The sequence below is a fragment of the Mytilus trossulus genome, chromosome 7, assembly GCF_036588685.1.
Source record: "Mytilus trossulus isolate FHL-02 chromosome 7, PNRI_Mtr1.1.1.hap1, whole genome shotgun sequence".
Classification (NCBI taxonomy): Eukaryota; Metazoa; Mollusca; class Bivalvia; order Mytilida; family Mytilidae; genus Mytilus; species Mytilus trossulus.
The window spans coordinates 45,560,320-45,588,113 of record NC_086379.1 but is presented as its reverse complement, the minus strand read 5'-3'; the positions used below and the strand labels follow the sequence as shown (position 1 = coordinate 45,588,113).

At 31.8% G+C, this 27,794-nt stretch overlaps 1 protein-coding gene across 4 annotated transcripts; it reads left to right on the top strand.

Moving 5' to 3' along the window:
- Nucleotides 1-574: 574 nt before the first annotated feature.
- Nucleotides 575-23,619, top strand: LOC134727071 (nephrin-like). Of its 4 annotated transcripts, XM_063591458.1 has the most exons (13): nucleotides 575-671; nucleotides 6,448-6,753; nucleotides 7,499-7,783; nucleotides 9,566-9,877; nucleotides 10,703-11,005; nucleotides 11,439-11,774; nucleotides 13,206-13,514; nucleotides 14,315-14,410; nucleotides 15,014-15,056; nucleotides 16,469-16,548; nucleotides 17,968-17,992; nucleotides 20,082-20,151; nucleotides 22,608-23,619. In XM_063591458.1, the coding sequence occupies exons 1-12, from the start codon at nucleotides 620-622 to the stop codon at nucleotides 20,143-20,145; spliced, it is 2,211 nt and encodes a 736-aa protein (XP_063447528.1). In that variant the 5' UTR covers nucleotides 575-619; the 3' UTR covers nucleotides 20,146-20,151; nucleotides 22,608-23,619. The 4 variants fall into 4 exon arrangements, with proteins under 4 accessions (XP_063447528.1, XP_063447529.1, XP_063447530.1 ...); XM_063591459.1 differs by lacking the exon at nucleotides 22,608-23,619 and having other exon boundaries at nucleotides 20,082-20,152; XM_063591460.1 differs by lacking the exons at nucleotides 15,014-15,056; nucleotides 16,469-16,548.
- The last annotated feature ends 4,175 nt before the right edge of the window (nucleotides 23,620-27,794 follow it).

Genomic DNA, 27,794 nt, shown 5'->3' with positions numbered 1-27,794 from the left:
ATTCCGTATTGACAGAAGATTTGAAATAACTCAGAACTAATGTTCCTATCTCTCCATCAATGTTGAACTCATGAATGTTGTTTTAGCATTTTTGTATGAATGGGCGGAACAGAAGTTCCATGGAAACTTTACCATACTATCTGATCCTGTTAGAAACAAAGTCATATACCATTCATTCCGTTAGAATCAAATACAGGTTCAATTTGGTTTGATATTTGACGATAGATGTTCAACATATGGTGTTTTTAGGGAATATGTTTTTCAAGTGTTGAATACACTACACATCACGCATCAAATGATTAACAATACAATGTTAAGTACCATCATTGTTTTTGATTTTGCTTTTGATTTCCAATGTTACATTTGTCATGTTTGTAGGAAGAATATCTTCGAAATATACTTCATAATATTTTTATTATGTTGTAATTTTTCAGAAAAAATAAGGTTACCTTGAACATGTTGAATGAATTTTGCATACGATTTAACATTTAATAATATAACTTCCTGCATAAATTTTAAAATACATTATACGATATTTTCAATTGATATATAAACAGCTGATCATGAGGTACCTTCAAACAAATACAGCGTCATTGCGGAAGTTTTCAACAATTTAAAAATGTCGAATTACATCTATCTAATCAGAGGTATCTTTACTTTGACCACATCAAGTAAGTTTGCAAATAGCTTTTGTATTTTTTATATGTGTTTTGTCACTATCATGGTAAATTTAAAAATAGATGCATATTAAATTGAGCTACAGTTCATATACATGTATATCATGTATATGCTAATTGAAATAACTATTTGTTTTTTTAAGGGCAGAAAAATGAGAAAAAATGAAATACATTAAAAGATAGGTTTAGATAGAAATGACAATTAAAGAAAGTGTTTAATAGAAATTAATATCAAAGCTAGGTATCACATGACTTCATAAAGTTATTTAACTAAACGTCATGTATATATTAGGTACAAACAAAAGTATTTACCTTACTGTAGACAGAATGTAAAAATTAGCGTCGCTCTCCTGAAAAAATGTTTCCATTTTAGTAAAAATCATCTTTAAACGGGAAGTATTAAAGAAGAGGAACGAAAGATACCAGAGAGACAGTCAAACTCATAAATTGAAAATAAACTGACAACGCCATGAGATAATACACATGACACAACATAGAAAACAAAAGAATGAGCAACACGAACTCCACCAAAAACTAGGGGTACTCTCAGGTGATCCGGAGTTGTAAGCAAATCCTGCTCCACATGTGGTATATTAATCTATGTTTGCCATATACATTTGAGAGCTGAGACATCGGACACAAGTTTCATACAACATACCATATTTATGATTGTTGTCAACAGTGGCATGTTATATTTGGGCCCAGTAGTTTCAAAGGAGATGACTTTTGTGAAAGTTAACGAACGGTCGACCGACAACAACTATAGACAACGGACGTCAAATGATGGCAAAAAACTCACATCGGCACTTCGGGTCATATGAGTGAAAAGCTGGAGTTGTGGGTTATATGTGAATTATCCGGAAAACGATAAAAAAAAATATAGTAAAAAGACGTATCATAGATTGAACTGAATTTTTATATGCGTATTGTTATGCGTTTACTTTTCTTCAACCAAGTCAGGAATATGACAGTTCTTGTCCATTCGTTTTTGATGCGTTTTGTTTTTTGATTTTGCCATGTGATTATGGACTTTCCAAATTGATTTTCCTCTGAGTTCAGTATTTTTGTGATTTTACTTTTCATTGGCTAGAGGTATAGGGGGAGGGTTTAGATCTCACAAACATGTTTAACCCTGCAGCATTTTTTGCGCCTCTCCGAAGTCAGGAGCATCTGGCATTTGTTAGTCTTGTATTATTTTAATTTTAGTTTCTTGTGTACAATTTGGAATTTATTATAGCGTTCATTATCACTAAACTAGTATATATTTGTCAAGGGGCCAGCTAAAGGATGCCTCTGGGTGGGGAAATTTCTCGCTAGTTGAAGACCTGTTGGTGACCTTCTGCTGTTGTTTTTTCTATGGTCGGGTTGTTGTCTCTTTGACACATTCCCCATTTCCATTCTCAATTTTCTATACAGTTTTTGACAATCGAGAGAAGTCAATATATACATTTTCTATCGAATAATTTGACATTTACATCACACTTTGGCAATTGATACTCATTAAGGATTTTTAGGCTTGGATTGGCAACTCATAGAGGTAATTCTTTATCTTTTCTTTCGTAAACACTGCAATTGTTTGTCTTTTAATCGGTTTTTATATATTGCTTGTTTTTATTCGATTCTTTTTAATGAAAATTCTGGATTCTTCTTATAGAACTTATCGACTATTATTGACTCTGCATTGCTAAATAGGGTAATATATTAGCAAAGTGATGAGAGAGCCAATCCATTCGTTTGTTTGTTAGTTCCGTTGTCCCTCATTTGTATCCCCAGCATATGCCGACCACTTGATAGAATTTGCCGACTATTTTCAAAGAATTTAATTCCCATGATGATTCATTATTGTTGGGTTTATTTTATCATTTTTTAAGGATACAGTGCGCAGTTGCTACCACAAGTTCTCTTTAACTTCTGGTCATAACCAAAAGAAACTCTGAATCTTCACAATACATAAACACTAAAGTGCATCCCGTATTATTTTTCTTAATACAAAACATGGACTTCGCCATTGCTTATTTCAGAAATTATCCGTTTTGTCTCAGCAAGTCTCGATTTTAACCCTTTACTGCTTTTGCGTTTATTTCTAAATCAAAATCTGAAGGTTTTATAAAGCAGACCATTGAATTTGGTATTGCTTTATTTTGATGCATCTATGACTTCTCTTCAACTGGGAAACCATGCAATGTGTATCTGCAACTCCTTCTAACCCGTCATTACATTTTTTCATAACTCGCTCACAATCTTCTTGAAACAATTCCTTTTTGTTTAAACTCATTACTTGAGTTTTCGTCAAGAAATTATGAAAAATGTCTCATTATCGATTTTCACTATATTATATCTCTTTGCACTTTCTTTTTTTTTCTTTTTTAATTTTGAGGTTTCTCTTACGAAAGAAAGAACTTTGCAAAGAGCGGATTATTTAGTTTTCTGCGCCATTTTCCGCTGTACCTGTAGTTGTCAATTTTATAACTGGATTGATTTTGAGCGATTACAACAGATAGTGTCCTATAAATGAAAACTATATCTAGCTCATCCGGCCACAATCATCATTGGGAAACTAGTTGACAATATGGAATCCGTGACATCACTTTCTAATCATTATTGCGGACATGATTAAAAATAGAATACAGGGATAAAATGTTTTGTTTATTCAAAAGAGAACATGTGTTTGTCTGATGACAATCTAAGCCACTTTTGAATTTACAGTGTTTGCCTTTTCTATTGATATATATTAAAGATAGTTAGCTCAAATCATTGGTAGGCTAGCTCTTTATAAAATACTATTGTAAAGTAGAGAAGAACAACAAATAGAGTTTTGTTATATCATTTCACGATGATGGAGAGTGTCCACTGTTATTTACCTATGTGAGCGAGATAGCTTCTGTAGAGCCTACAGTTTTCAAACATAAATGTTACTCGTAATAAGATGTTGACTTACTTTTTCATTTGAAAAGTCTTATATTTTTAAAAAGTCGATCCAATTGATTCCGTAAACTTTTGGTTCTTAATGAATGACATTTGATTTTTTGTTTGATACTACAATGTTCTAAACAAAAACCGATAAGACCATTCGTAGGAAGTTTTAATGTATGACCTTTTCCTTGTCATCAGGGGTCGAATTTAAGCTTTTTTGTGTACTGGCCAACCGGACCAGAGGACTGAAAATCTACTGGTCCGGCTCCAAATCTACTGATCCTGCACAAATGAAATTCATTTGACAAACACTAATAAAAATGAGAGAAGTTCACGTTTATTTTCATGATTTTCCCTTCCTTTGTTTCCTCTCCTTTATTTTCGAAGATTTTAGTGCTGCTCTTTTTGTTCATTAGCAAGTACAGAATCTAATTTTAAATTTGACTTGAAGCTCTCGTTACAAAAATACTTTTCTTATCTAGGTCTGTTACTGCAAATTGTTCACATGATATACATAATACAGTCTATTTCATTGCAATCACATATATATTTAAACCATTCGCGTTTTTTTACCTAAGATTTTTTTTATATTTACGTTTCATTTTGTCAATTTCATAACTTTATTCAGTTCTTCCATTTAAATGTCACTAATTTTTTTTATTTTTTGTCCGTCAATTTGACTAATTCAAAACATTTCCACATTTTTTGTTGTTGTGAAGGACGTTCAACCTCGATATTAATAAACACTTAATCAGTTGTAATACTTAGTACCTTCATTACCGTGCAATTTATTTCGCAGGTTAATTGTTATGTAAAAAATCAGGGATTTTATCGACAAATTTCTACTGGTCCGCCGGATCACCAGGTGACACAATATACTGGTCCGACTCAAATTCTACTGGTCCCAGACCACCGAAACCTGCTTAACATTCAACATTACATACAGAGAATAAGCATTTCGAATAGAGCTGTGACTGTTACGAAATTGTACGGATGTCGTGTATTTCCGTTTACCTTGATGTGTAATTCTGTACATTGAATAAATTCAAAATAGGATTTTTAATTGGAAATGACTCGGACTTGTTAAAATAATACCAGGGTCATCTTTTAAAAGTCTTATCGTGTTTGTGATTACTTAATACAAAGTTGCCGTTCCGGGTCAAGCGAGAAAGCCAAGAGACTGCAAAAGTGGTTAAAGATAAAGAAATGCTACTGATGTAGATGTGGAAAAGTTCATTAAATATATACAAATTATTTATTTGATAGTATTCCTAAATTTGTACTTCATTTATATCTATTTTACCCTATACTATAATGATCTTACTATATTGAACATATTTTGTATAAGAGGTCGGTCAATTAAAGACGAATCAACCGTATCTTACACGTTGACGTATACGCATCTGCAGATTGACCTATATATAGAATTTCAATAATGCAGACGAGCAACTGATTAATTTCTAATGCCAGTGTCTAATACCGTGTTCACACTATAAAATCTGCACCGGGTCGAATCAGGGTTAATTAACCCGAATTAATTACCCCAGTTCACACTTGAAAAAAATTAACCCGGGTTGGGATTTTCCCTTTCAACACAAATAGAAATGTTAGGGACAATATTGTAACACGCATCTGTCCACTGTACATATTTACATTTTTTCATCACAGATGCATTATTTTAAAGTCTGATTTTTTTTTACCGCACTCCGGGCCGCTTTGTGTGAGTTCAATCACCATCAACCACTTTCCGTGTTCTCAAATAAACGCCACTTATCAAAATTGCACCCATTTTTTGCTCAAAAAAGCGACGGAAATAACATATGATAAATCGTTTGTCAACATAGATTTATAAAATTATGTTCCTCTTGCTGCCACTAATTTAACATGGGTTATATAATTTGTGACCCAGTAAATACGGTCACTGGACATCTATCAAAATATGACGTCATTCGATATATGACGTCAAGTAATAATAACGTCACATTGAAGAGTCTTATTAAGCAAACGTCACTATAGCAACAACCTCACATTAACTTCACTTTGCGTTCACATTTAGAAGTGAGGTAGTTATTCCGGGTTCGCCCCACATTAACTCCACCTCAAATGAGGGGTAATTTTAAACCGGGTTCGCCCCGGGTTAAGGCGTTCACACTACCTTAATTTAACCTGGATTAACTAATTCGGGTCGAACCCGGTTTAAAAGGCATAGTGTGAACGGGGTATAATTGTGTAGCTGACTTAACTGTGAACGTTCTGCATTTAACTCATTTCACATGAGCCTTATTTCGTCTTGTCACATAGAAAACTACTGTTTTAAGACTTCAGTTGTAAGATCAACTTGACGCACTAATAACTGAATTTTTAAATTTCATGTATTTTTCATGCTTTTGAAATTATAAACGATAGTTTAACATCTTTTACCATTTTTGTCTATCTTGACTTCCTTCTCTACCATACCGAGCATACAAAAAAAAACCCTTATTAATCGCATGCAAGTGTTATCTGTCCGTGAAAAGGTTAGGTACACATATATCGTACTTATGATTTAAATGTGAATCATTGATTTACTTTATACAAGAAATAGTTTTTAGTCAAAATGTTCAATTAATGCAGACATTACGCACGCTCAAATGATTTGATAGACACGTACTAAAGCTGATAATGTATAGCTTTCCCGTCGAATTAAATACAGAATATTTCAATGCATACGAAATATATTTTACATCATGATATTACTTTATTTACATCTCTGATCCAATAAAACAAAAGTCAATCGTATTCCATGTTCATGTGTCGCACAACATACATATATTTTTGTAGTAAAGTATGAAATTGTATTTTCATTATTGTTTTTCAGCATTAGCATATGGATTGTTTGCTCTAGAAGGTTCGACAGTACAGTTGGAGTGTCCTTATACAGTTACAGACCTGAAAAGTCTACGCTGGCGTAGAGTTGACAATAACTCGATTACTTATTCTATAAATTCGAGGATAAATCCAAGTTTCTCATCCAACCTTCAACAGAGATTAAACATAACTGGTAATCAAACAGAAGGAGAATATCATCTGAGTATATCTGACATTACAAAAAGTGATGAGGGATCATATGAGTGTTCTATTTCTGGTACTTCAAAAATATACACAGAACAGCTGACTCTTATTGGTAAGATTTAAAAAAAAAATTATATATTTCATTTTGTGTTGTCTGGCTTGCAACACATGTTGTTGAAATGATGTAAAATGTTTACATAAATATTATTATTTACGAATGCAGAAAAGGTACTCAGTATATATCATGTATTCAAAAAGTATATAGTCGATAGTTTCCAATCTCAGTCAGTTATGTTCGTTATCCTTCACATCATTTGAATCATTAACACCAAGAGCAAAAAACAAGACAACTATCAAACTATATGGCAAAGTTTTGCTCTTAACATGGAACCTTTGCTTACACCAAACATCAAGTTAACATCTCCCGAATCAACAATTTGTATAGTGCATTTTAGTCATAAACACAAATAAAGTTACAGTGTGTGACACAGTATTCAAGACTTCGTTTATAAATAGACTATTTGGCTGTGTGTGTTTTTTTTTTAATAAAGTTGCAATTCGAACGAACAATGATCTGCGCTGGGTTAACAGAATATAGTATAAAAACCAATAAATAAAAGGAAATGACACAAGTGTTTTGAAATAAAGATAAAGCAAAATATTGGCTTAAAAGTTAAGAATGCATATAAGAGATACCCACGTCAATATTAACAGCCTTTTATATAAGTTTAGGTAAAATAACCTAGATACATGCCAGTTGATAATCTTTAATCATGCAAACAGATGTAACTTAATCTATCTGTAAGCGTTGTATATTTTGCTGTATATTGCAAGAAGATTTTTAACGGCTTTTTCAGTTGAACCATCAAGTGTGATTATAGAAAATGTGTTACAAGATGACAAACTGCAAGGTACAGAAGGAATTGATCTGTTAATAACATGCACAGCTATAGGAGGACAACCACAACCAGATCTGAAACTGATAATATCAGGAAGTACAGTTGCTACCGGCAAACAGTCTCTTCAACACACATTAACGAAAATCAGTAGATCACACGACCGTGAGACGCTTACATGTTATGCCGGTAACGAAGAGATTTCACATTATTCACTTGCTAAATCAGCTAAGGTGTATCTCATCCGTAAGTTATTCTTTTTCTTTTTTTTCACAAATGATATAAATATATTTAATTGTACTCTTCTTTTACATAACTATATGTGCACAAAGAGTACATAATGGGTTAACTTCAAAAGTGTTCTCAATTCCTTTCAAGTTGCCAAGTTAAAAAATATGTTCTACTGATTTGAAATTGTATTATAGTTTATATGTACTTTAAAAGAAAGTGGACATACAGCGTTGGGCTATTTAACAACACAACGAAACAAAAGTCAAAAGACATATTGAAGTCATCATACAGGTTTGAATAGATAGCCGCCAGGTATTAGAAAGACAGTAAAAACCCAAAGTGACATTTGATACCATGATATATTATTAAGGGTATTAATTAAATGATTGTTTTATGATATACTTATGCAAAATAATCACTTATGAGGTTTACATCCTGGTGTGATACATCCTAATGGCTATCATGTCACACATGTGTTTAATTGAAATAAAAGTCGTTGCCTCTAAATAACAAAGGAGTAGGTCCAGAAAGACCCCTTTTTGGCCCAAAAATATAGCAGTTTTACAAAATTGTTAAAATGTAAATTTGTAGTTTTTTTTTAGACAGGAGATTGCTTCTGCTACCTACATATGGGTTGGTTGTGCAATACAATGCACATATATCGAATATTTATATAAGCACCATTAAGTCATGCTAAATTACTGAAATCTTCACAATTCTAGCATTTTAGTTAAATTTTAGACGATTTTCGTGTAAAACGAAAGTGGCCGCATTCGTGTTCATCCTTAATATTGAAATGTAAGTTGTATTTTATGATAAAACATAACATATATGAAGGTTGAGGATGAACACGGATCACTTTCATTTTTGACAAAAACCATCTAAAAAGTTACATTTTTTGGCATATTTGGTAACTTTTTCATATTTGAGCTTAAATCGGATCGTTTTTTATGACTAAATCAGTTAAAATCTTTGACATAAAATAATTGATTCAAATGAAATAGACACTTCAGTGTTTAAAAAGGGGTCAAAATCGTTCGTCAGATGGAACTGAAATTTGAGGCCAAAATTGGTGCTTACCGGGCCTACTCCTTTATCCGTGTTGTAAAAAAAAATCTGTACTACTAACCATTTTGCTAACAACAAAATTATTTAAATTTATCTATGTACGTTGTTGATTTAACATCAATGTTATAAAGGCACCTCGGTTTAGATATTTTATTTATATTGTGACGTATATTTAACTCATTCGATCAGTATCTGTTTACTTTTTTTTGTTTTACTGTCTTTATGATCAAGTGAAGCCTTTGCAATTGATATTTCATTGTGTTCCTTTAATTTTATAATGCTGCAACTATTTTTGCATGTGAAGGGTGAAGATTAGCGCCTGTTATAGCGTTTAAGCCCGCTACATTGTTTGCACAAGCCCATAGTATGAAGCCCGTTGTACAGTGGCTGTATTTTGTTACTGTGGTTCATAGGTGATTGTCGTTTTTCTTTTTTGTATATAGATTAGGTCGTTGATTTTCTTGTTAGAATTATTATATACTAGTAGTTTTTAGGACTTTTATAGCATGTTGTTAGTTTTGAGCAAATGCTCCGTGATGTAGGCCGTATTTTGACCTATTATGTATAACTTGTCATACATTTTGATTTCGATGGAGAGTTATCTCAATGGCACTCATACCATATTCTATCTATATAACATTAAATCTTACTTAAAACAAAGTACATAAATATAGGGATCTAACATAACATTTACAAGAGTGTAAACACAATGGTAATGTATATTTTTAGTAAAGCCATTGCTGCCAATATTCTTCCAGAAAGCTATAGTTATAGAAGAGATAGTGCCCCTTAATGTATCATGTGTTTCTCATGGTAGCAGACCTGCAGCCAATTTTACGTGGCTTATTGGAAAAAATAAAAAAGATGTCACATTGAAATCTTACGAAACTAGTACCTTCAATTCGTCAACAGAAACGTTTACAGTTACATCTACGTTACTCTACAGAGTTGATAGAACCTACAACGGACAATACGTAACATGTGAAGCAAGAAATATCGTAAGCGGTAATGTTTCATCGAGCAAACAGCTCAGCATTAAATGTGAGTAAATTGAAGTACACTCCATAAATAATCATTGTACAGGACAATTGTTGGTAAATTAAAACTGAAATTATTCTAATTAAAATGTTTTATCAAAAACATGTGAAATTATTGCTGTAAAATTGAAAGATTTTCGAATAAAAATAGATTGACACGTTTCATGTTCATTTATTTAAGATTTAAAATTCACAAGTTTTTATATTATGTTGAAATGTTTATAAATCACTAACCGAAAATCCGTTTGGCTTTGCTGCAGTTGAAAATAAACCAAAACCAATACCTCTGAAATCCAAAAAAAAAAACACCAACAAGATTCAAGTTAAACATCAACTCGCTAGCAGCAGACAGTGGTCCACTTCATTACCGAACACAATCAACAATAAATCAAGCAGAAAGCAACACAGATCAACCCACAACACATGACAACCGCCGATGAGATTCCCGACCAAAAACTGAATATCAAAATAGTTTTCTCAGATTTCATTTCGACCCTGCCAAAACAGAACAGTTTAACACTGTATAGTATATATGTATAACTGTATATTGCTTTGTTTCTTTTCAAATAACTCCGTAAACATCGCACATTTCAATATGACGCTACGAGCAACTACGAATGGAACCCAAAAGCTTAATCATATAAAAAAGGTCTAATAAAAGTGGTCGTCATCTTAATAAAATTATTTCAAATATGCAAATTACAAAATTTTACCAAGAGTTTCGCGAAAATTACATCTATGATATATGTATTGTGTTCGATAAAAGTACTTACATGTAACTTAACTGTTACAAATTTTCACTTAAGCAAATGACTATACTTATATTAAGATGCACCGAGTGTGGGAGTAGAAAATAAAACGTTTCAGCAAAGAGACACAGGAAGGAAATTGCAGTGCAATATACAAGGCAACCCTAGTGAGTACTCAAACTTCAAGTGTCATCATAAGTCTTTATATGGTGTTCAAAAACGAGAGTTGACAATCGGACAGAATGGAATTTTAACACTTCCGGAAGTACCATTTGAACTTGTCTACCAGGACAGTGGAATATATGTGTGTACAGTTGGAAATGGTATTTTGGGGACAAATGGACAAGAAAAACAAACAGGATATGGATTTGTTAAAATAAAAGGTAATTCAATATTAAGTTTGAATAAACTATAAGATATTCAGTATAAATGGGGTTTCAGGGTCTCGGATGAAATTATTTTTTGTACATTATAAAATTGACACACACTCTATCATACGATCCCATTAACTAATTTCGACACGTATTTTTTTGTAAAATATATTAAAGTAGATGAAAGAGAAACAATAAATTTAATTTGATTTGGACTTTAACATTATTTAAGCAAATACAATGGGTAAATACAGAGAAAAAGAACACCCTTTATTAAAGTTCATGTTTTTAACATATAACTTGGAAAGTACAAAATTATAATACTCGAAGATGACATAAATAATATATAATAAAACCCGGTGCGTCTTTAGAAAATCAATCAACATTGAATTTGTCTAGAATAAGGAGCATTGTTTTAATGAGCATATTCTTTTCCAAATTACAGCACAGCCAGTTTTCGTCAAGAGCAATGTCAAGAAAATGACTGTAATGATCGGAAAAAATGCGGATGTCAATCTTTACGTCTTAAGTGAGCCTAAATATACATCTATTAAATGGTACAGAAACACTACCCTTCTATCACAGTCAGCCAAATACAGTATGCTTGAAAAAATAATGATTGTGGATGACGATTTCCATGGCAAAGTAGTACAACTTGACGGGTACAAATTGACTCTAGTTATAAATGCTTTTAGAATTGAAGATGCTACATTTTACAGACTGCTGCTGTCAAATGGAATAGGAGATGTAGTCGAGCACATTGTGTTTCTTGAAATAGGAAGTAAGTTTAATCTGAATGTTTTATCCAAATACAATTATTGGATTATCACCTGCAATATACGTTATTTTGTCTATGGTGGAGTGTGGTCATTAAAAAAACATACTACATCTTGCTATTTTCTTATTTCAAATATAAGCTGAAAATACGTTTTTTGAAATAATTATCGAAATATTGTCTGGTTCAGTGTTTTTGTTGTTTCTTTGTTTTCCTCTTGTATTCGAATTGTTTACCTCTGTTTTAGTTTGTAACATGGAACTATTTTCTCTCAATCGATTAATGACTATTGAACAGCGATATAGTATTGTTGTCTTTATTAAACTATATCTCTGGTTTCATTTATTGCTAATTAAACTTTTAAACGTTTGTAAGATGTTTTGGATTTTTCAAAATGTAGTTATATTTATGTAAACTGTATATTATGTATAATGTTTTAAGCCATTGGTCCATATGGGCGTAAAGTGCTTTTCAATAAATAAAGTTAACCAACCTTTTGAATTTTAGAAAAACTAAGGCTTTTCTACCTCAGGAATAGATTGCCTTAGCTCTATTTGGCAACCTTTTTATGAAATTTGGTCCTCAATGCTCTTCGACTTTTGTAGACGAAACACGCGTCTGGCGTATATACAAAATTGAATCCTGGTGTCAATGATGTGTTTATTTACTGATCGAGCATCACAGATGAGAAATTGTTTTTCTCAATGTACATCTGATGCAGTAAAACACAGATGCGGCTGTAACAAAATTCCGATATTTTTGTTCAAAAAAATTAAATCATTTACCCAATATACCAGTATATATATTAATACTTTTAATTTAGTAAAAGAATTTAGATTTTGAAATAAAAAAAATAGAACGTGATATAATTGCCAATGACACCGAAATTGACAACTATAGGTAACAGCATAGTCGTCAACAATGAACAAAACACATACCGCAGAGTCAGCTCTAATAGGCCCCGAAATGACAAATGTATAACAATTTAATCGAGAAAACTAACGGCAACGTTTATGTACAAAATAATGAATGAACATCAGAAATGTAACATGGCAATTAAACGACAATCACTGATTCACACGCATCGTTATAAATATATTGGATTCTGATGTGACTGTCATACAAGGGATAGATTTAGCGCTATTATACCTTGTTAAATCCACCATTTTTTTTACTTTTGAGAATGCATGCACCAAGTCAGGAATATGACAGTTGTTGTCCATTCGTTTGGTGTTTTATCATTTGAAATTAGCATTTGATTAGAAAACGTTGAAATTTCGGCGGAGTCAGTATTTTTTTTTATTTTACTTTTAAAAAGCTTCAAACTTAGAACAAACACGTACATATATAATATGGCGGGGTTTCATCTTGATTTTATCCTGTTTTAACAAGATCAAGATACACTTTAACTTATATTCTTCTTTCTGGTTTATTTAGACTTTCCACAAACGCCAAAACATATTACCGTTGTATCTGTTGAGCAAACAAGATTGACAATACAATGGGACCCTGTGATAGATGACGATTTTCGTCTGATTTATCACATTGAGCATAAACTGTCCATTTCATCAATGTGGATTCGCAAAGAAATCGATGGGAGAGATATTGAAATAGGCAACACAAAACTACTATATAAATTGGTTGGTTTGCAAACGTCAACTTACTATGACGTAAGAATTGTAGCGGAAAACAGTTTCAACAAAAGTTTACCATCAGCTATCATCACAGCCAAGACTCTTAGTAAAGGTATTAAAAAAAAAAAATTTCAGCAAGTATTTACAATAATTTTCACATTAATCTTATGTACTATAAGCTGCTGTTGTCCTTGTGTTCATCCTAACATATCATGACATAACACGTACAGTTTCAGAAAACTAAAAGGACTGTTTCGAGAAAAAAAAATGAAAAAAGACAACAACTTAATATCACTACATGTAGCTTTTGGATGTAAAAATTGATCATACCACGAATAAAAAATTTGTACAGTACATGGATTTAACCTCTTATAAATGGAATACTATTTGTACTCATGAAAACACTCTTGCATTTCCTACAAAAAAACAAGAACTATGGTTTCATATACATTTTTAACCTGTGATTGTGAACTCGCATAGATGCATCTATGTATTACAATCCTTATCTTTTTAAGCAGATCAACGGATCAGATTACATCGACCACAATCAAACTGTTTAGATTGCGATATTCTCTCCTTTAGAATAAACATAACTGAAATGTTTGCTTTCAAATATAAAAAGACCTTTTTTGTTAGAAAATATTTAAGATCATACGAATGACATTAGTCATTTGTAATGAGAATATACAATATTACAAACATGTTGATGTTTAGGTATGATCGATTTTCTTTTATTGGGTGGCTTGGTATTTAATACTTAGATCTTTTTCTATCCGAAATTACAACGATATTGTAAATAGTATATAGATCTATAGAAAATAAAAACACCATTCTAAATAAACGGTACGTCTGGATGACTCTTGTTATCTTGTGGGATTATTTTTTATCATTTCTTCATAATGTCATCTGTAGAAAACACAGAAAATGCTATACAGTCCGCAAGCATTCCGATGGTAGCCATGGGAGCATCTTCTACTATTATAACCATTGTAGCTTGGCTTGTAGTAGGTAAATATGATTCATAAATGGTTAATGATATGATGTCTTCGTTTACTGTTTTCCAATTCCTCATAAAGCGAGATTTATTTACCTCTACCAGAAAGAAAATATCGTATACAAGATACACTTTTAATGGTTATAATTGTGTACGCCAGACGAAAGTTAAGTGACAGTCAAAATGATTAATTAAAGTACGAAGTGGAAAAGAATTTGGGAGTCACAATTCTGGAAGATTTGTCAAATATAGCTCATACTATGTTTTAAAACAAACACAAGACAATTGGGACATTCCAAAAACAAAATGTTAAGCTTAATATTCAAAAGACTTTAACGTTTAATATCATTGATTTGATTTACAAATGAACATTAGTTTTATGTTTCTTTATTCATACTATTGCGGGGGTATTTTTGGCTCGTTTAATTATTTTTAATTTTGACAAACACTATCCGTGTCATTTAGAAGCTTTATTTCTCTACACATATAACATGTGATTAAAGCAATCAAGGGATTGTTAAAGAGTCAATTTTTTTTTAAAGTGTTATGTAAGCCCCATACAGACCTACAAGATTATATGAAAACAAAACCAGTATGCTTTATTTAAAACATTTCAGGTTTGTTTTGGTTCAAACGAAAAACAACCACCAAGGCAAATAGGTAAAAGATTAATTAATGATCAATAATGTGTAAAAATAATGGGGGAAACATTATAACTTACGATTACACGTGTAGTGTTCTAAATCTACTAACTAGCTATACCGTATTTATCTCATTGAGATTTAAGTAAATAATGCATTGATATAGATATAATTGCTTCCTCTTTGGAATCGATATACATCTACGCTGTATGTTCCGTTGAAAATCCGAATCACATCACTAAAGATGTAACAGCTGAAATTTAGATTACTTTTTTTTACAAAAATTTGAAAATATTGAAGGAGTATAAATAGTTCACAGTTATTAAAAATCACCATAAGTTTGATACGTTGCAGATGTTTTAAATCTTATTGCCGATAACGACAAGAAGATTGTTTAAGTCGTGGCCCACACTATCGACAAATATGAGTCAAACATATGTCGTCTTTGTCATTAAATAAAGATCTGCTAAAAAGAAAAAAATAACCATAATACCGAATTCCGAGGAAAATCCGAAGCGGAAAGTCCTTAATCAAAAGACAAAATCAAAGCTCAAACACTAAAAGCAAGTGAATGAGAAATGTCATATTCCTAAATTGGTAAAGCATTGTCTTATGTAGAAAATGGTGGATTTAACCTCGTATTGTAGCTAGCTGAACCTCTCACTGTTATGACAGTCGCATAAAATAAACAACGTCGGTACAAATAAACTATGAAATATGCCAAAAACGTCACTTTTAAGATTGTTTTTGTGAAAATTGAAAGTAGCCGCATCCGTGTTCATCCTCAACCTTTATATATGTTTTGTATTATCATTAAATACAACTTACATTTCAATATTATGAATAAACACGAATGCGAACACTTCAATTTTAGACGGAAACCGTCTAAAATTTAACCAAAATGCTTAAATATTGAAGATTTCAGTAATTTAGCATGACTTTATAATGCTAGAACGCGATATGTGTGCATTGTATTGGCAAACACAGCACATAATTATGTAGCAGAAGCATTTTACTTTTCAAAATAAAGCTTAAAGATTACATTTTCACAACTTTATAAAACTGCTATATTTTGGGGCAAAAAAGGAGTCTTACTGAACCTACTCCTTTAGGGAGATTAACTTGCTACATATAAAACAACTTTTATGTTCATTTTATGATCATCAAAAGGAATATGAACATCGATATTTTCAAACCGTTTCACTCCCTCTCAAATGTGAGGGCAAAACTCAATGTTTAATCTTGTTATATATAAACGTAAACTTTGATACACCATATGTGTATTTCAAAATATTCCCGTCTCAAAAATAATGTTTGCAACGAAATTTGGGAACTGAAGAAAAGCCATTTAGGCTTCATTATACATCAAAAATGGTACTATACATATCAATAATTACTATCCCTCTATTTAACTAAAATTTACTTCTTTAGAAATAAAACAGATTCAGCACAACACCGTTCTGACATCCAAATGTATGATGTAGTTACAGATTCTGCAAAAATTCAAATAGGTAATATTATTACATCTCAGGGAAATGTGATTTAATAATCTCAAAACACTTTTCTTCGTACCCCTTTTTGCAAAACGAAACATTTTATTCCTAATTGAGGAATCATCAAGCATGACTAGTTTCGACGAATTACGGACGCCATCACGAGTTGGTTGACCGTTATGGAATAATCGTTACACAAATGATATCGGATATGTTCCTTACGTCGTAACTACAATTCCCTTCCCTTTCATGAATTTGACCTACCGAATTAAGACTATTTACCGGATTTGTAATCACATAAGCAACACGACGGGTGCCGCATGTGGAGCAGGATCTGCTTACCCTTCCGGAGCACCTGAGATCACCCCTAGTTTTTGGTGGGGTTCGTGTTGTTTATTCTTTAGTTTTCTATGTTGTGTCATGTGTACTATTGTTTTTCTGTTTGTCTTTTTCATTTTTAGCCATGGCGTTGTCAGTTTGTTTTAGATTTATGAGTTTGACTGTCCCTTTGGTATCTTTCGTCCCTCTTGCATCGTAGGTATCATGAACATGAATTTTCTTGATTACGTTGATCAGGAACGCTCAAGGCCGAATGTAGGACGCTAAGTGTGTATAAACAGTTGAAGAGCTATATGATCAAACATCACCTATAAATAGACAAATCCCACAAAATCAACTTTGCCTGATGGAGTTGAAACCTTAGTTTCTCTATAATTTCAAAATCTATAAACGGACAATTTAACAAAAGGTTTGTTATAAAAGTCAGATGCGAAGTACTAAATTCTGAGATGTTGTTGCTTTCGTGGACTGATTTTTCAACAGCAAAAGTATCGACCCTGTGCTGTAAATTTTAAAACAACACGTTGTTTTAATCATTCGAAGCGCATTTTGGAAATTAACCTTCATTTGGAACGCGCACTGCCGAATATTTTAAAACCCAAGAATACATAAGAACCGAAATATTTGATGAACTATATTACCAAATCGTACCCAAACAAAGCTAGATCTACCGCAGGTCATCCTTGTCTTTGGGCGATAAAGCCTTATTTTCTTATAAATACAAATATTTTGAAAAATTAAAAGCCAAGAATGAATAAAAATCTTTAATCTGTGACTATGCTCCAAACAAAGCTACGTCTGCAAGCGCATGATATTTCTTTTATGTTTGATATTCTAAGCAATCTGTTGCAAGTCTGGAAAAATGTCAATGTTTTTTTTTCTAATTGTATATTCTTGATTGTAACCATTGACATATATGAGGCGTAAAATGAATCGCCTTTTTGAACTCCCCAATGTAGCTTGCGTTTAACATGCTAAAATACATCAGAATCATAGATTGGTTGTGATTGCCTTTTTTTCGTGCGTTAACTTGTATTTTCCAAAGAATCATTATCTAAACAGGGTCTTGTTTCAAAAATGAATTTACCGACATTTCAGATCAACCCAATGATATCAGTGATACGTAAGTACCTTTTTATTATTTAAAAAAAAGTTTCTTATACAACTTTTAATTTAAGTTATAAAGTTGTGAGCTGCATGCAAAAAGAAAATTCGTTCAAATTTGCTGATTATTCATTATTCGTTGTCATTTAAAAAAAAGAGGACAAATTTGTTACCAGTAACATCATTTGTTTCCTTTTAACCTTAACATCTGATAATATTCTTTGAATATGTATTTTTGCTAAACTGACTTGCCATTTAATTGTAAGATCAAAATATACATGTAGCTTACTATTAACAAATACTGAATCCAGTGAATTTCTATAATTCATTTGCCGATTTTAAAGTTCTAAATGTGTGACTGTATTGACAAATTTCTTATTTGTAGCTTAAACAATTTATCAATTTTGATAATACCAACGAATCCAAACATTTCTTATAAATAAACGGTTTCATTGTTATTATCACCAGTATTACAGACTTTTAAAAGTGGCTTGATCTTAGAACAAAGTTGTTTAGGTGGTTTTCCTATGATTTAGTTAAATAGGGATGGTTAATGACCAAAGAAATAATTTCTCCTAATCCTTTGTTTATTTGCCTGTTCGAAATCAATAGCGTGCATTTACACTTTTTAAGGACGTCATAAAACGTTGACTCACCGTAATGAAATATCTGCGTCACACATAACTCTCTATCATTTGTTTTCGATTGCGGTATCACCAAAAGAAACTCATCAAGTAATTTGAACCTTACTGTATGCTTGCAAGATTACAAGGTAGTTACAAGTATCTTGTCTTAGGGAGGAATAAATCCTGCTTTGTAAAGGACCACTCTGTTTCAAACAAAAAAATCTCTGAAACCGATATTATCAAGCTGCTTGATTTCTTCATTGACAACATATTTGTTACGATCGGAGGACGTGTTTTTCAACAGACTGTCGGCATTCCAATGGGAACAAACTGTGCCCCTCCACTTGCCGACTTATTTCTTTATTATAATGAGGCTAACTTCATGCAGGAACTTCTTAGGAAGAAAGAAATAAAGTAAGCAATGTCCTTTAACTCTACTTTCCGCTATATAGATGATGTTCTTTCACTAAACAATTCAAAATTTGGTGACTCTGTGGATCGCATCTATCCCATTGAACTAGAGCTAAAGGATACTACAGATACAGTTAAGTCGGCTTCATATATTGACTTACATCTAGAAATTGACAAAGATGGTCAATTGAAAACAAAACTTTACGACAAAAGAGATAATTTCAGCTTTCCAATTGTGAACTTTCCATTTCTAAGTAGCAACATTCCAACAGCACCTACATACGGGGTATTTATCTCCCAATTGAAACGATATACTAGTGTATTTACTATAATTATTTTCACAAGGAAACTATTAAACCAAGAGTTCCAAATGGTGAAGTTGAAATCATCCCTTCGTAAATTTTACGGACGCCATCACAAGTTAGTAGACCGTTGTGGAATGACCGTTTCACAAATGATATCGGATATGTTCCTTACGTCGTAACTACAATCCCCTTCCCTTTTATAAATGAGACCTACCGAATTAGACTTTTTACCGGATTTGTTATCACATAAGCAACACGACGGGTGCCACATGTGGAGCAGGATCTGCTACCCTTCCGGAGCACCTGAGATCACGCCTAAATTTTGTTGGTGTTGGTGTTGGTTATTCTTTAGTTATTTATGTTGTGTCATGTGCAGTATTGTTTGTCTTTTTGTCTATTTCATTTTTAGCCATGTCGTTGTCAGTTTGTTTTATATTTATGAGTTTGATTGTCCCTTTGGTATCTTTCTTCCCTCTGTTTTACACGTATTTTGATTTTTGTGGTTTTCTATTGTTGTCGGATTGATGCCTGCCTTGTATTACAGAGAACTATTCAAATATAATACTAGACGATATATAATTATATTTTAAATCAATGAAATCTTTTAATTTATTAAAAACAAGTAAAAATGTCAATTATACGGTCTTCTTTCTGCAAACTATGGATTTCTTTCAAATACAACCGTTCATTTTCTAAAATATATCAAAATAAATAAAATGCTTCTTTACTTCTAAGTCTGTATTTAATATATTCACAATCATTGCAGTTCAATGTCAGCTTACGAGGACCTTGGTATAAAAGATAAGCCAAACGTTTACAGTGAGCTCTAAGAAAAGGTATGTATTTAGGTTGTTTTTTGTGTTTTAAACAGGCAGTCTTATTATGAAAAAAGGACATGAAACGTAACTTTGTCATGTGATGTTATCGATTTTAAATGTAATGGCCCTGATTCTGTTTGTCAGAAACACTACAGCTATCCACAAATTCAGATATGCATGTTATTGAAACTGTAATTCAATAAGTCAATAATGGACTGCTTTTTCATCCGTTTAATAAAAGAAATAAGACTAAATGAGCATACCGTATGTCAACTTGTCACAAACTGTGATTGAAAATAACACTTTATAGTTTCATGCGTCAGTGGCGTTTTTCTAGATTTCCTTTTACCTGGAACGCTCGAAGCTGAATATTTGAAAGCCAAGGATGTATTAGAAATATCTATGTGATCAAAATGAGGCGGACACATAATAGACAAAGCAATATTTGGTCAATTTTGTTTGAGGGAGTTGAAATTTTAATTTCTTTATAATTTAAAATTAGGCCGTGTTCACACCAAACGCCGTGTACAGTAGAAATGTTTACATTTGGATTAATAGTATGTACGCTAGTTTCACATTAAATTTGTTCTCATCTATAAACCTTGTTTAGTTACCTGTACACAAGATTTGTTCACACTTGTAAACTATATGTCATTTAAATGTTCATTACGGAGAATCGAATTCAAATTTTCGAACAACTTTTCTTGCAGTTAAAGAACGACCATTTGACTTAAAAAAAAAAGGGGATGGATTTTTCCATAATTTGACTAAAAAATAAATCAGGTCATACAAATGATAAGAATGAAAAAATATTTTAAATCCAAAGTTTCCCCATACTTTATAGTGTTAGATATTGAATAGGTACCATCGGAAAAAAAAATAATTAAACTTCCACGCGAGAAAAAAATCTGACGCAGAACTATCCCCCTTTTTTGAAGTAAAGTGATTGCTCATTTAAGAAAGTCATTTTGGATGATTTGCAGTAGTTTAAAGATGTCTTGATTGCGCATTAAAATGAAGGCTGAATCAGCGTGCTTTCAGACAAAGAAAAATGATTGAGATGTTAAGGATCACTACATTTCTATCTTTTCTGTTAGTGTCAAATGGTATTTTTCTCCAAGGGGTATTTGGCAAAGGGAGGGGGTAATGTTTTTTTTTTATCTTTTGTTTCTAATTGTATTTTTACGGATATGATATATGACACAAACAAACAATTAAACTCACCCTTTTTCAGTAATGCATTTATAAGTGAATCTTTGTTTTAGTAACGACCAGTGACAAATATTTCTGTCAGTGTGGACGTCCAGTCGATTCAGGAATTATGTGTTCGGCAATCATGATGGATGAGTCTTGATAAGGGGTTAAACTTAACCTACAAAATGCATACATCGACTATCGACTGCATGTAGACAAAACATGATTTAAATTACATGTAAACATCGAGTTTTATCAATGGGAACGTAATTATGTATAGTATATGTGTGAGTTATACTAACACAACACCGAATTTAGGTCAATATGAACAGGGCCTTAATAAACTTTGTACTCTAGTCTACATGGAAGCTTTTATCAAGTTGAAAAAAATGTCCTGACACTAGAGGAGGATATTGTGGTATACCGCAAGTCATTTATTTACATGCAATCCTATATCGAGTCTTAACCGTATTGGGCACAACTTTTTGGAATTTTAGGTCCTCAATGCTCTTCAACTTTGTATATGTTTGGCTTTTTAACTGTTTTGATCTAAGCATCAATGATGAGTCTTATTTAGACGAAACGCACGTCTGGCGTATTACATTATAATCCTGGTACCTATGATAACTACTCATATACTAAACAGACATATTATGTGTTCACAGATTAATCTATACTAGCAAACGTAGCTAAATTAAAAAAAAAACTTGATTGATTAATTGAAACGATTACTTTACGACGCTTAAGAAAACAAAGCGGCACAATATTGTAACAAAGTTTATTAAATTTGAATTACAAGTACATCAGTACTATAAACGTACATTGTTTGCACCTGTCCTAAGTCAGGAATCTGATGCACAGTCGTTGTCTTTTGTTTATGTGATTTATACGTGTTTCTCGTTTCTCGTTTTTTTTTATAGTTTGGACTGTTGGTTTTCCCGTTTGAATGGTTTTAAACTAGGAATGTTGGGGCCCTTTACAAAATGTATAGCTGATTGTTCGTTGCGAGCCAAGGCTCCGTTTTGAAGGTCGTACATTGATCAATAATGGTTTCCTTCTATAAATTGTTATTTGGATGGAGAGGTGTCTCATTGGCAATCCTACTATATCTTCGTATATCTATTGTATTGTAAAAGCACACATATTCGTTCTGGAGGTTTTAATATTTTAGAATTATTTCTAAACGTTGTTTTATTTTGATGTATTTTTAATGTTCACACTTGAATATATATTCAAAGCAAGTTGAACCAATAGGTTATTGATCTAAATATATGTTTCAGGATCAAAGAAAGCAGCCATGCCTTGTTATAGTCAGTTTTTTTTTACCAAAGTTTTAATATACCTAAATATACAACAAATCAATGACATATGTAAAGGAAAGAACATTTAAAACAATGTTATTTGTGTTTTTTGAATGATGAAACATATATAAGGAATGAGTGTACTATTACTCTGTCTATGAAGAAGTACCATAAAAAATGTTGTACATACTAAGTTACTTGCGCAAGATAAGATTTATTTATTTGTAAAGAAGATGGAGATTCATTTGCAGGGTTGAGTTGCATTTTTATAGTTTCAATACAATAATATGTATTTCAGCATTCGTACACAATATTGGCAAACCAAGAAAGCACCAAAACTTAAAGTTACAGCTATATTGAATATACACCATTTTGACCGCATTTTAAAATAAGTTTGTAAATAAATAAAATAACAATGCTGTATTGTGTTATAGATAGTTCATAACTTTAGTTGTAGAGATTATTTTTAATGTTGAATTGCTCAAGTATAACACTACTTTTCCATTTTGTGTTTGTGTGTGTATGTGTGTGTATTGTTGTTTATTTTATAATTGTTTTTCGATTCTTGTTATAGCATTATAATTTATCTTTTTAATCTATGTGTTTGATTTTACCTTTGGTATCTTTTTTCTTCACTGCAGAAAAAGTTTGACTTCATCGACTAAGCTGTGGTTGCACAGTCATTGAAGCACCATAATACTTGTATTTAAATCAGTTAATGGCATGGTTCCTAACTATTTAGAAGAAAATTTTCATTTTACTGATAATCAAAACTATGACTTACGTTCAGCTGATGAAAAACTATTAAATCTTCCAAAACCAAAAACTACTTTTTTTAAAGAAAACATTTACATATTCAGGTTCTCAAATATGGAACAGTTTACCAAATGAAATCAAAATGAGTGATACACTTGTATCTTTTAAAACAAAATGTTACAAATTTTTCATCAATTGTGCAAATTAATATGCCTTTTCATTATTATTTCAATACAATTGTATAGTGTGTATAATATAAATTTATAATACTGTTTGTACTTATAACTATGTTATCATTATTTTGAGGACTCTCAGGAAGATTATTTTTTAACTAATGGGATCATCCTCTTGAAATAAAGATTATTTATACCTTCCATGTTATTTCTTGGGGATGTGTTTGGAAAAATATGAAAAAAGACTTTCACAAATTTTGCGGCGGATACATTGAATGTTATCTTGCATGTGCCCATAACATGATGATTTTATCTGACTTACCTTTACAATGAATAATTTGTCATGCATTTCCGTTTCGTCTTTCTCATTTCTCTGTTTATTCCATTTTTATTTTAATGAGTACCTTCAAATGCGGAATAGTTTACACTTAATTATAAATAAAAATGGTCAAAAAGCAATCTGATAAGGATTATCTTTACATTAACCATAACAAGTAAGTCTTGTATATCTAAATGTTGATTAATAATGAATACTTTCACACTTTCTTTAATTCAAAAAGCGAAAATAATCTTTTTTTTGTTTGGATACATTATTAACATATAAAATGTTTTGTAAATTTATCTCCGCTGTAACAACAATTTGATTAATTCAGTGACCTGATGAAGGTTATGACCCATACGTTATTTGCACGAGTTAATTTTACTGAGGAAATTTAAACCCTGTAAAGAATGCATGCGTAAAGCGTCCAGCCATTATTAATGTAATTTCAATGTAATACACATTTATTTCAGAAGATTTTTTTTTATAATAATCAATCCATTGGATACAAGTTAAATCTAAAACAGTCACATTTACGTTCTTATAACCATCTGTGTTTCATTTGAATTTAACACTGGTTGTGTTTAAACTTGTTTCTTTTACATGCAGAGCTATAAAGAGACTTATTTTATTCCAAAAGCCTTTAACAAATGACTAATTGGGCAGTGCTAAGAAAGCTTTGACTATCTTTAGCATTGAAGGTGACGGTTGCACCTAACATAGTTCTAAGCTTTCCATTTTTAATCATTACTTAGTTTTTAAAAGTACAGAGTTAAAATCATAAAACATATCAATCGATGTGTTATGCGGTTACTAGTATTATGCTCGTATGATTTAGTAAGACGAATACAGAAGGAACATAATGATGGTGACATGAAATAGATAATGGATCGCACATTGACATTAGTCCCAAATAATCATAAATCATATTGCCTTAGATGTAAAATATGCACGAGTCTAAAATTAATAAGTAAAAGTATACTTCTCCAATTTTGTTTTCTCTTAACAAAGATCGCAATCGATTAAAAGACTAACACAAATATATTTTCAAATCCAGGAAAATAAACACGAGAGATAGATTATTTATTTGTGATGTATTTTGTATGAGTGTTATAGAATTTCATTAACGATAAAATATTCAATGGACTAAATGTGCATCGATATTCTCCACGGATGATCGAGTCAAAATTGATATAAAGAAATATCTTTTAGAAAAAAAAAGATTGCTGATACCGCCAACCCACCCCAAAGAAAAGGACAAAAAAAATATAGCAAAACTGGGCAACTTCAACTTTTGGTGGAGAGTTGTCTCATTTGAAATCATACCTCATCTAGCTTTTTATTTATTACATTATAAGCGAGCTTTTCAGGAGGAGAACATATTCCATAATATCATAAATAAGAATAATAGATAGTATAAGCAAGGATGTGTATAGTCAGATATGTATGACAAGTTGCACTTTTCAAATGTGTATTGTACTACATGTATAATACATAACCAGGAATAAATCCATGAATGATCACTTGAGAGGCTGTTATATGACAGAGAGTTGGCACTATAAGGTTGCCCTATTAATTCATGCACACATTGATTTAAATGCTTCGACTAGAAAGAAATGTGCATTTAAAGACGTAATGTTATAAGTACAATTTAAAAAAATTGCTTGCAGTTGATAATTTATAACAGTACACACGGACTTATTTTTCCTTAATGCCTTTACCATGTTTATGATGATTGGAACCGGCTACAGTAACATGCATAGGCAGTTTTATAGGGTTTACCAGTGGGCCCCCGCTTTTACAGTACTTGTCCCAATCTTATGATAATGATCAGTCGCTGACATGTATATACAACGCAATGCAGAGATTCGTCCTGAAATGTGTGTTCAATTCTTTTTTGCCACAAAAATAGTTTTGCACCTGTTTCCCCGAGATTGGTAGTTACCGAAGATGCAAATTCGCATATAGCTATAATGACATCATGTACAAGAATGAATTTTGCTTTCATCGCAATTAACCGAAAAAAAATTACAGAAGTTACATACAAACACATTGTCAACTGTCGTTATACACATTGCATTACCATGTTCATCAAATAAAACACTAAAATTACGCTTTTTTTGTCAATTGAAAATTGAGTGGTTATCAATAACTATTATATTTAAGAATGAATAAAGTCCTTTACCATTACAATATTGTCTATACGTGACAAAAAAAAAGAAAATAACATACATGTGTACAAAAAAAATCACGTTCCGATATCGTAAGTGACGAGTTCAAAATGTAGTAGTAGTGGCGAGTAGCACAGTCTCGCCGCGGAAGAGATTACGATAAACTGCGAGACTCCAATCCTTCTTACTATACAAATCCTTGTTAAAACCAAGGAAAAATTTTCAAAACGAAATACCCCGTAATCGATTGTGGTTGTAACAAAACATGTCTATTTTTTGTAAAACATCAAAAGAATGGACATTAGATTCAACGTAAAAGGAGAGTCGAGTACAACTTTTGCTAAGCAAGAGTCGATAAAACGCAGTAAAAAAACCCACTCACATTTCCCCACTTAGAATCCTTCAGATTATTTTATACATTTGTCCTTTTTGGCTTATTAGCTCTTAATCTTTAAAGTATATTTTGTTTTTCACTCGCGAATCACTGAAGAGCCATATCGAAATTTTCATCTAATACCAACTAAACTCATCATAGATACCAGGATTGAAATTTTATATTTACACCAGACGCACGTTTCGTCTACAAAAGACGCAACAGAGACGCTCGAATCAAAAACATGTTTTAAAGGCAAAACAGAGTACGGAGTTGAAGTACATTGAGGACCAAAATTTCCTAAAAGTTATGCCAGATAAAGCTAAGGCAATCTATTTCTGAGGTAGAAACGCCTTAGTTTTTCAAAAGTTCAAATATTTGTTTACAGTTAATCTATGATTATGAACGTATTAATGATAACTCGAGTCATCACAGAAGTGCTAACTACTGGGCTGGTGATAGCCTCGGGAAATAAATCTCCACCAGAAGTGGCATCGACCCAGTGGTTGCAAATAAACTGATCATAGACACCAGGATTAAAATTTATATTTACGCTAGACCATTTGTATTAGTACTATATATAATGTCAATCAAATACAAGTACGTAATAATTGTAAATTAATATATTTACTTGGCCTTTTTATGAATGTAAATTCTCCATAAAGTTAAAGATTTTTGCTCATCTTTTTGGATGTAACATTCTGTGTAGTCAGTTTATCCCCCACCATATCCTTGTTAGTTAACTTTAAATCACGATTTTCTATGGTAATACCTATCAGTCTCATTTTGGCTTTGATAAAGTGTTCTGCTGTGATTCATTAACAACGATTGCACTTATAGAACTGTAAAGTATTTTACAATTGTTTCTAACAATCTTGATTTATCCTCAAAATTGACCTTTTTACTTTCACATCTAGAACACATATTTATCTTTTCCCTCTGAATGCCTATATTTATACTTTCCATTTTAAATGTTATAATATATGTGTCTGTTCAACATAGTTATAATATATGTGTCTGTTCAACATAGTTATAATATATGTGTCTGTTCAACATATTATTATATAGTCGGATGGCATATTTTCCATATGTTTCGTATAGATGACATGCATCATCTAATTCTCAACCCAATATTACGTCTTTTATGCAAAACAATTCACTTTTTTTGTAGAAATATATAACTGTACTTGATTACCCTGGGCAAGAATTAATTCTAATATTCTATTCTTTCATTTAGTTTTCGTTCATTTGTTTAGTAATTTTGTTCATTCAATACGTTTTCTACCGTCTATTTGAATCCGCATCTCCATGACTAATATAGAACGCAATATATCTGCTATATATTTCCAAAATGTCACTTTCAGTATCTTAAAT

Bases quoted from the DNA above. Each gene is read 5' to 3' on its own strand.
- LOC134727071 (XM_063591458.1), top strand. From the start codon at position 620: ATGTCGAATTACATCTATCTAATCAGAGGTATCTTTACTTTGACCACA. The intron at 11,006-11,438 runs GTAATTCAATAT...TCCAAATTACAG, and splicing joins TGGATTTGTTAAAATAAAAG to CACAGCCAGTTTTCGTCAAG. The intron at 17,993-20,081 runs GTAAGTACCTTT...CAATCATTGCAG, and splicing joins CCCAATGATATCAGTGATAC to TTCAATGTCAGCTTACGAGG.